This window comes from Seriola lalandi, unplaced genomic scaffold (assembly GCF_002814215.2).
Source record: "Seriola lalandi dorsalis isolate HSWRI2012SDOR001 ecotype SW California unplaced genomic scaffold, Sedor1 jcf7180002054613, whole genome shotgun sequence".
Lineage (NCBI taxonomy): Eukaryota > Metazoa > Chordata > Actinopteri > Carangiformes > Carangidae > Seriola > Seriola lalandi.
The window spans coordinates 149,426-159,853 of NW_019525166.1; the positions used below are offsets into that span (position 1 = coordinate 149,426).

A 10,428-nucleotide genomic window follows, 5' to 3' on the forward strand; every position below is an offset into this window, starting at 1 on the left:
TATTATTTTATTTTATTACAGCCGCTCTTTTATGCTCTCATTTTCATCCATATGTGGCAGCAGCGTTAATGCCATTCACCGGGAAAGCACTGAGGAGAATCAATATCTATTTACTGTCTACTGTCTACTTCACCTGATTCTGACCCCATGTGCTGACTCACCTTGTTGAGCTTTACAGACTGTTAGCTATTTCCAGTATAAACGCCTGGTTTGGCATCAATATAGTATATGTGTATTTATATAGCAAAGTAATTCATTATTATTATTAATTAGACAAAGAGGTTCATTTTTTGAACCAAAATAAAATCAATCAAATTTTATTTATACTAAAAATACAATACAATTTTTTAATTGTACAATGATTTGATAAAATACACAACTAAGGGCTGTTGTGATACAGGGGTGTCCAAAAGTTTAAGACCACTTTCCCAGTGCTTTACGTGATACATTCAGGAAAAAAAGTTTTCTTTAGCATGCTAGGCAGATACAATGGAACAAATAGTCTTTGTACATTTCAATTGTGTAGTAAAATAATGTATTTCTAAAAAAAATAATAAGACATTTAAAAGTAATAAAGTTGAAAACCTTGCTTTAAGCTGCTTAATAAAAGCTGCACTCAAAAGCAGGATAATATTCCAGCTGTGTCATTGATGTTTTCATTGTATATAGTCCTTCTATTCAAATTGCTCTAACCAGAGGGAGAGTCATGCTTCACATTCCTTTTTCAATAGTTGCACTATTTCCCATTTCTCACACCTCTGGGCCACATTCAGAGCTGTGGATCCAGAAGAGTCCAGACGTGTCCTGTCTGCTCCATTCAGCAGTAGAGCCTTTATGATTGGCACACAGCCATGCTGGGCAGCCAGGTGTAAAGGTGTCGCCTTTCCCGAGTTTACTACATTGACATCTGCATGATGTGATAACAAATGAAGGACACTTGGGAAACAGACACTGTTACAAGCTACATGTAACGGTGTCCATCCTTCACTGTCCTCCGTCACGTTTGGGTCGGCCTTGGCCGCCAGGAGCTTCGCCACCACTTCCGGCTTGCTCTGCTTGCAGGCGAGGTGGAGCGGGGTCCATCCATTCTCCCCTGAAGCATTCACACAACCACCTTGACTCTTCAGCTGGACCACCGTGGTTTCATGACCCTTCAGGGCAGCCAGGTGCATGGGAGTCCAACCTTGGAGGGTCCTGGAGTCTGGGCTGGCCCCATTTGACAACAGCTGCCTGCATATGCCTGTATGACCCTTCAGAGCAGCCAGGTGAAGAGGAGTATATCCTCTGCTGTCTGCATTGTCAGTACTCGCTCCACTCTTCAACAACTGTCTCACGACTCTGTTATGGCCTTCCTGGGCTGATAAATGAAGAGCAGTGGAGAGAGAGCAGTCTGTAGCGTTGGGATCTGCTCCTTGAGAGAGGAGGAGCTTGGCAATATTCAGATACCCGTAGGTGGAGGCTAGGTGGAGCGGCGTCCTCCCTTGTGCTTCCTCACGTTCTTTGACTGCTTCCTCTGACAGCCGTGAAAGCAGCAGGCGCACCACTGTTTCATGGCCGTTCTGGCAGGCCAGATGGAGGGGCATCCATCCGGTTTTTTCCCGGGCATCCGCCACAGCTCCTTTGTCCAAAAGAAGACTTACAGTTTTGTTATCTCCATTCTGAGCAGCAAAATGTAGTGCCGTCCACTGGTCCTCGTCTTCCTGGGTGGCAGCTGCACCGTATTCCAGCAGCAGACAGATGATTTCATGAAGCCTGTAGAAGAGATGTTTCAACCTTAGTGTACTGTGGTACTTTTAAAGCAATAGTTTGACGTAGACTAGTTTTTATTCGAAGCCAAGCTAACCATCTTCTGGGTGTAGCCTTGCACACAAACTTGAGCGTGGTATCAATCTTGTCATGCAGAAATTTATCAAAATAGCCAGTTGCTAACACAAATTACTTTTCCCTGTGTCACTCTTAAAACAGTTCACTAAAATTACTCATACAAACCTGTGCAGAACAGCAATAATAAGAGGAGTATAACCTCTGGCAGTCGCACAGTTGACTTCAGCACCCAGACTCAGGACCTGCTTGACACTGTCTGTGTCCCCGCTGGCTACTGTGTAGTGAAGAAGGCTCTTTTGCCCAGAAAACTGTGTGGATACATGCTCTCTTTTCACAGACAGTCTGAAACTACCAAAGTCCTTTTTGTACAGCAAACAGAGAATGCCATCCGTGGCATGTGGGTTATCTGTGAAATTAATGCAAAGGGAATTATATAAGAAAAAGACCTTCAGAAACAGTGATTATATTGTGGCATAGGAAATTTTATTTTTCTGAATCCTGTTTTATTTTATTTGAGTGTCCTCCTTTTATTAGTCAATACCAGCTGTTGGAATTAAATATTTACCTTGTGCATTGGTGTTTGAACAAACGTAGCTATATATCTACTTTAATTTTAATGGGGCTTATATATGAAAAGATCAATAAAATGTGCTGTGAATGATCTATTCAATAATCCAGTCAGCATTTAAGAGAAAAAAAGCATCCAAGAGGCTGTACGAACGTTTCTTGTATTCTCTCCTGCTTCTGCTTGACTCTGCTTCTCAGTACTAAAGGTAATATTACAAATGTGACAGCACTGTAAATAGCACTTTTTAAATGTCAACCCTCTAGGCTTTGCATTGAACATGATTTTTCTCCTGCTCTTCCCATGTGTTTACCTGAGGGAAGGTCAGACATCTCAGGCAAAGCAATCTAAAATGGAAAAGGAAAGAAAGAAAATACTTCAAAAGTCATTAGCTGAGACATCAATCATCATAAGTGGCTAATAAGCACTTATATCAATCAATACTGTGAGCATGGGTGTTCGAGGGTATGAATGACTCAACAATTACACACAAGTATTAATAACTTGTCTGCACAGAATAACGCAAAGTCATTTTTGTACTTTTCTTTTTTTAGCCACACTAGCTGCTAAAAAAGTCATAAAAAGGGTGGAGGATACTGACTTTAGTGAACCCCCTGAATTTTTCTCTAGTGCCACCATTTTTAGTGAAATGTTTCAACAACTGCTGAATGGATTGCCATTAAAATGTGGTACAGATATCCATGGTACCTAGAGTAAATCCTAATATATTTAATGGTCCTCTGGCTTTTCATGTAGAAACATGATGATGATGATGATTTTCAGGCAAATTCTGCAGTTATAAGGACCATGTTTTTTCTGCTCAGTCTGACAACACTGGCACTTACCTTAAAACAACACAGTGTCTAATTACATCCTCACAGAGCCACTAGATGTAGACCTTTTAATAGTGTAAACTGTATTACCTTTTCTCACACTCTTCCTTATAATACCACTAACCTTAGCTGCCCATTATGACAAAAGTGGAGTAGATATAGTAGATATCAGAATATAAAACGGAACTAACTTCATGTAATGGAGGAACCAGCGAGGAATCTGATCCCTCGTCAGCGTTTTTGCGACAGTGGATTGGTCCAGGGACCTTCAGCACTTCACTCAGAGTCTCTGTTTTCATCAAAATGTCTGCAAAAAAGACAGCAGTCAAGGACTGATCTGAATTTGCCTAATCAACAAATCTAGTCTCAGACTTGCAACTCCAAACCCCAGTTGGATCTTCTTATAATTGCATCACTACAGAGAATGAACAGTCATGCATGAATTACAGGTAAATTCTTTCATAGATACAGTAATATTAGCAGGGAGTTTTTCTGAACATCACAAATAGGAACAGTAGGAGTTTATGAATAAATATGACACTGATTTGTATTCATTAATATGACTTCTCAAGCCATAAGTGCTCGTCTAAACCAAAGTTGCTTGTATGCATTTCACCCAAGCTTCACTACATTCTCCCTCAACTGTTGACTCAGTAATTACATACAAAGCCAAAGAGGACAACATGCTTGTTTTGTTGGGTACATTTCTGTTGAGAACTGCTGCCTGCAACACATCTTTCTCTTCTGATCCACAATATGTGGATCAAGAGAGAAATTTCCACCCAATTGTGACATTCTCCATTTAGGGAGTATAATTAGTAGTATTCCTGAATATCTTTGCATCATTTACACACAATTAAACACAACATCAGACAAATGTGATAAAGTACACGTCATATTTCTATGGATGCAGCCAAGACACTTTGTATGCTCCCTCATAGATGTTGTTACATCTTTAGGGCACACTGGTGATACAGCAATCAAACCAGTCCTTGTACAAATGAAAAGGCTCGAATTCTCACATTGCGTCATTATTCCAGGATACTGCAGAAATGTCATTCCTCAAGTTTAGAGAATTGAAATTTCATTAAAATATGTGTTGGTGCTGTGATCAAGCTTATCATCTATTAGAGATCATCTGTTTTCATCTCAGTGCATTTGGGCAATCAGTTGTTTCTGTCAAAACATCAACTCAGTTGCTTTGGGAACTCAGCGGATAACATAATTACTGAGAACTTAAAATCTAAATTGGAAAGTTAGCAAACAACAATTGTTTGTTTTTGCACCTGAGAACTGTGGCCTCTTTCCGTGATCCTGGTCCCAGCACTGCTGCATGATTCTGATCATCTGATCACACTCATGGGGCATCTGCTCAGGTATCATCTCCACACAGGGTCTCTTACCCTGTGATACCTCCAAGAGCACTGTGGTCACACTGCACCCTGGGTCCACAAAACAGATGTCAGACACAAGGCTCAGTGGAGATTCAACACATGCAGAGAGCAATTACAGCAGCAAAGCAGGTTTACTTGTTTCAACACAGTATCAAAATAATTTGTCAGAGGGACCCTGGGCCTAATTATGTTGTGCACTAAATTTATGCTACAAATCATGTGACAGTATTACAGGTTCATTCAACGTGCCACTGTTGCTCTCTGTCCATAGGTAGACGTGAGCAAGCATCCTGGGCGTCGGCTAAAACAGTGACGTGACATAAATGAGACTGAATGTGATTGATCGGCATCATGGTGACAGATTAGAATTAAAACTAGCTTTAACATGTTAATGCTTGAGCTTTGGAGGTGCTGGTAGGGGGGGTTGTTACCTTAGGACAGTGTCAGGTCAGCTGTTTCCCCTTGTTTCCTGTTTTCATTGCATTCAAGCTAAGCTAACAGTCTGCTGACTTTATGTTTAACGGACAGATGTTATGTGTTATTAATCTCTCTGCATGAAAGGGAATAAGCCATTTCCCAAAATGTCAAACAGTTTCTTTAAAAGGTTTGCACATGGTTATGTTTAAGTAAATGGAATAAGATATTAGGCCTGACTTATGGCTTGTTGTTGCTCATAGGAAACTAACCATGACATCTTGAGTGCCATGAATTAATTTGAAGGGTGATGACAGAATGGTCTTTTCTATTATTGTAACCACTGATATATCTTTCAGCATGTCTTTTTTCAGTGAAATGCTGTATGACCATTGGTAGACATTTTCTTTTTGTGCTTGTTTACAACATTTGGGAGAGCTAAGGCTCTTTGTTTAGTTGTATCACTTTCAACTTTGAAATTCAGTTTTGGAAACAGTCAGATGAAACTGCTTTCACCCTTATGCTGTTAAAGTGATAATGTTGAATGTTACATGACTCCTTGCTGAAGTTACACCTACAAATCTATTTGATGTGGAGATGTGATACATTTCAAATGAATTAAATCCTACCTGCATACGGTTTCTGCTGTGTCAGAATCTCCCAAATCACAATTCCAAAGCTGTGGATGAAAGCAGACGGAGGCACTTCAGTCCCAATTTTGTCACTTTTGCAACTTTGTAGTGATTGCTCTTATATAAAAGCCACTGAAAAAAAGAAGGTGTTTTTTTGTTCCATAAAAAAGATCATGCTTTTTAAGATTTAAAAAAAAGTGAGTGAGTAAGACATGAGTAGAATATGTTCCTGTGAGTTGTAATAGAGTAAAAATATATACAGTTGAGAGGTTACACTGTGTGAATTGTGGATTGTTCGCTGAATCAGAAAAAACAATGACTCTTTGATGGTGCAATTTCAGAAATGCCCTTGGCAAGTCACCTGTAAACATCAAAGGTAGTTCTTGGAGGATCAGGGCACTGAGTGAAAGTCTCTGGAGGAATATAACTTATGTTCCCTCTTGCTGTCAGATGCTCCATGAACAATGTCTTGCTCATGCCCTCTTCCCAGTGAATTAAACCAAAATCTGAAATCTTAGAGGTAGAAAAACAAGAATTCTACAGTAGTACAGAATTATCATACATATTATTATCTGCAGTCAAATGTCAGCACTGCTACTGTGAGCATTTACAGTCTTATTAAGTTGTTTTTTTGAGTTTCACTGACCTTGACATGGAGATGATCATCCAGTAGGATGTTGGATGTCTTGAGGTTAAGATGGAGTAGTGGAGGTTTCATAGTGTGGAGGAAATTCATGCCCATGGAGGCCTCATGAATCATCTGGAACTTCTTTGGCCACATCAAAGTGTGACTGGCTAGCAGATTGTTCAGCGATCCATTACTCATGTACTCCATCACCACAGCAGTCGCTTCACTGCACAGTCCGTAGATGGACATGATGTATTTGAATTTCACTTTGGCCATGCTGGATGCCTCATCCATTACTCTCCTGTGATGGAGAAAAGTAATGGTCAGCAGAGGGGCTTTGGACATTAAATAGGTATTTTGAACTTTGACCACTGGAAACATAAATTTCTTTGTCAAACACGGTAAAAGGTGCAAAGAGTAACGATAAGATCTTTGTAAAGTTCAATAGTAATTTAAAACACACAACTATACAAATATACTAAGAAATTTGTGTTAGTAAGTCCTACCTGTAAAAGTTGTTTGCACATAAGCTGTCAAAGCTTTTCAGGGCACATTTTTCCCGCCAGAGTTTGAGCTTGACCTGGTACACCTGACCAAATCTGCATTCTGCCACCTTAATCCAGTTAGCCTCAAAATCGTCCTTCCGGAAGTTCCTGAACTGCCCAGGGGATCCGGCAAAGCAATCCATGAGTACAGAGATCCTCTCTGACACGAGCCCCCACAACACACTCACTCTCTAATCCTACACGCTAACAGGGTTCATCCTCCAGATCAACATCGATCAGTGGCACCGCAGGAACTTGTGTGTCGCACCGAAAGAGAAAGTTGTAGAACACAGATACACGATCAAATCAGTGGCAGCTGGCTGTGAAAGGCATGTTGTGTCACATACAGACTACACTACACTGTTGATCTGTGGGAGGAGCTCTTCTGCAGAACTTGTTTGCTCTGAAATGTCACAAAGCCGGTTTTCGGCTGCCAAGACTGCTGACCTAGCATTTAGTCATCCAGAGAGTGTATGATTTCTAATCTTTTGCCTCCAATGCTAAGACTGAGTCTCAGCCATCTGAAAGGGAAAACTAAGCAATTCCCCAGAAATGTGTAGATTCAGCACCAACAGAGTATCGGTTATGATAGCTCATATGATAGATATGACCACTGTAATTTGGATCTTTATATACGGTATATACGGTAAATGACCTGCCTAATGAACCATCCACTGCTATTAAATCGTACTTTAACAAGACGCTTAACCCCCAGCAGATCCGGTGGACCAGCAGTTTGAGACTGAGGATATGACAGTTTTCTGAAGCAGCTGTGCGTGTGTGTGTGTGCAGCCCACATTCCCCCACACATTTGCTCTAAATAGTAATGTCAGCACAACTTGATTTATGGATAAGAAAACAAAAACTAATATAAAACAAATTCATGAGAAAGGCTTGTCATGCCCACAATACAGATTTTTATTGTTTTGACTCCCACACTCCAAAAAAAGTTCAATGTTTTGAGATATGTTTATTTACTTTCTTGCTGAGAGCCACGTTGATAAGAAAATGAATACCACCCTCATGTCTGCCAGTTAACCAAGAAGCCACGGCCAACAGACAGTTAATTCAGCGTAAAAATGTGAGTGTTCTTGTCACTGTGACGCAACAAGCGGAGGATGTTGCTCCTGGCCAAGTAAACAAGGGGAACGGGGCAGCTGTCTCTCAGGAGGTAAAGTGGGTCGCTCATTGATCACAAAGTTGGCGCTTCGATCTTCAGCTCCTCCTGCCCATGTGTCCTAGTGTCCTTGGGCAGACCACTGAACCATCAGTTGCTCTCAATGGTCAGGCCAGATCATAGTCCAGCACATAACCCCCAACAATATATAATTTCATGTCTTTGTTAAATTGAAAAAGTTCAAAAGCCAAACGAAATATAACATGTTGATAAAATAATAAAGCTCCAGAAGTGCTTGTAAGCAGCTCTCGTTAGCCAGGCTAGCTGTCCATCCCTGTCTCCCAAAATATATATATACTGTATTTCCCAAAATCTCACAGTTTGTAAAGTTTATTGTGAAACAGTTTTGTGTAGTTACTAGGTAAATGTACTCTCTGGATGGTTTGTGCACTGATTTAAATGCCAGCTTCAAGTTTCAGTGCTGCCCAAACTGTTGTGCAAACGCAGTAGGATTACTTTGTTGTTATCATGTAGTGTCAGGAAACGCACAAAAAGCTATTTCTTTTTGTGGCAACTATTACAAAAAAGCTAAAAACAATTAAAGAAAATTCAAACCAGGCCAAAATACTCAAAGTCATAAGACCATTTTGAATTTCTTAATAATTTAAAGACCTAAACTGGTCAGTAAATTGCAATTGTGTTGAAAATGTACTTTAATGCTTTGTTGGCAAAGCCCAAGCATTCATTATGTGTAAATAAAGTGTGTAGTGTGACAGCAGCCATAACTGAGGCTCGTTTCTCCCATTCTAATCACTTAGTCAGCCTGGCTAGTTTCCCCTTCTGTTTAAGACACAGAGAAAACAAAATGAGATTAAAAGCTTTTGAACTGATTTGTGTGTGGAGGTTTATTGTTTTCAAGAGACAACAAGATGGAAATGATTTCATTTGCATTAAACTAACTGCCTCTGTGTTTGGGAAGACTGTTTTTTTAGTTCAAATGACATTGCCTCATTCTCCAGTGGAACTGGTATTGCAACTCTTTTAGCACACTGTAAATTGATCTATAATTATTCGAGATGTAAATTGCTGCAAGCTGACTTTGAGTGTCTTTCCTGATGTTGTAAGGACTGATGTGTGAAATGCACCCATTTCAGTTCCCAGTGTGTCAAGACATTTACCGCCTTCCACTTTGACTTCTTCTTAGACCCCGTAAATTGTGGATTTCATCTCTCTGCATCATTAAAGCAGGTTTCTCTTTTAGAGATAAGATTTAACCTGCCTGGTTTATGTGAGAGGATTACGGTAATAACACACTCATTCAAAAAGATGGGGAAACAAAGATGTCGTTCCCTCTTATTCCCACCTGCTGTTCTGTTTTATAGGCTCGTCAGTTATATTTCACCACCACTCAACCCTCTTTACGGCTGAATTTATCTGGAGAAATTAGGTGTTTTGTTGCGATGTTAAAGAAAAAGATGAACTCAGATATATACATTTGTAGACACACACATATATAAATTGTCCCTGTGGGTCACTACTAGCTTTGACAGTCATATAAATATTTGGGCCATCTCCCTTGGGTTTCTCCATTCCTTGCACCTAACACATTTAGATTCAATACGGTTCCTGCTGAGAGCATGACGCAAATCTCAGAACTGTGTGAACCCCTCACCCATCAGCCGTCCATCTCCCATCGTCTCTCTCTTTCTCTAGCTGTAGTGAACTGTAAATGTAGACAGGTCACGATTCTGCAGCCGTCTCTGCTCCTCTACGCTCTGAGGTGTCTCTTTCATTTCTAAGACATGGTTAGAGATAGTTATTAATAATTTCACTTCAATAGGATTTCCGCTCCCTGCTGGCTCACCCTGCAAGGCTGTGGTAGGCAGAGGGTGCACATCTGTGGGCTGTCTGTGTTGTCATCAGGCTGCTGACACCCAAAATGTGGGTTGTGGGGGTTCAGGTGGGGCGGGCTATAAACACATTATTGTGAGGCTTTCTGTGATTACAGATTCATTATTTTGTAGCACACTAACACACTGCAGATCATTATGGTGGGCTTTCGAAAGTTTTTTTTAGCTGAAATATAGGAAGACATGAACAGAATAACCAACCATAAAAACATGAAAGAGCATTAAATGCAGGGTCAGCTTGGATTTGGAGCAATACAAGTCATGTACACAGCTACATTAAAACCTGTTATCGTCGTTGTTATGTACTCTATCTGCACCATCTAAGTTTTTTATTGGGCAGTCCTCTGCAGATTTTTTTTTTTAATTTAGGTGCCAACTTCTTTTAACACAATGCTCTCCCAACACTTCAACTCTCTGTCTCTCTCCTCTCTCCCTCTCTATGAATGCGGGCGTGGTAATAGATGAATTTAACATTCACTGACAGCCATAGTTTCATGCTTCACTAACTCGCACTATTATTTCGGACAGATTCATGGATTGATGTTCCAGTGAAAACCAGGCAGTCG

The 10,428-nt window shown here is 40.4% G+C and overlaps 1 protein-coding gene across 1 annotated transcript; it reads right to left on the bottom strand.

Moving 5' to 3' along the window:
* Positions 1–301: 301 nt before the first annotated feature.
* Positions 302–7,179, bottom strand: ankk1 (ankyrin repeat and kinase domain containing 1). The gene is made up of 9 exons (XM_023419900.2): positions 6,797–7,179; positions 6,309–6,591; positions 6,024–6,175; positions 5,660–5,709; positions 4,509–4,664; positions 3,414–3,529; positions 2,703–2,736; positions 1,990–2,230; positions 302–1,752 (listed from the first exon to the last, which is right to left on the bottom strand). Exons 1-9 carry the CDS (start codon positions 6,976–6,978, stop codon positions 705–707), a joined length of 2,262 nt encoding a protein of 753 aa, XP_023275668.1. The 5' UTR covers positions 6,979–7,179; the 3' UTR covers positions 302–704.
* Positions 7,180–10,428: the final 3,249 nt, after the last annotated feature.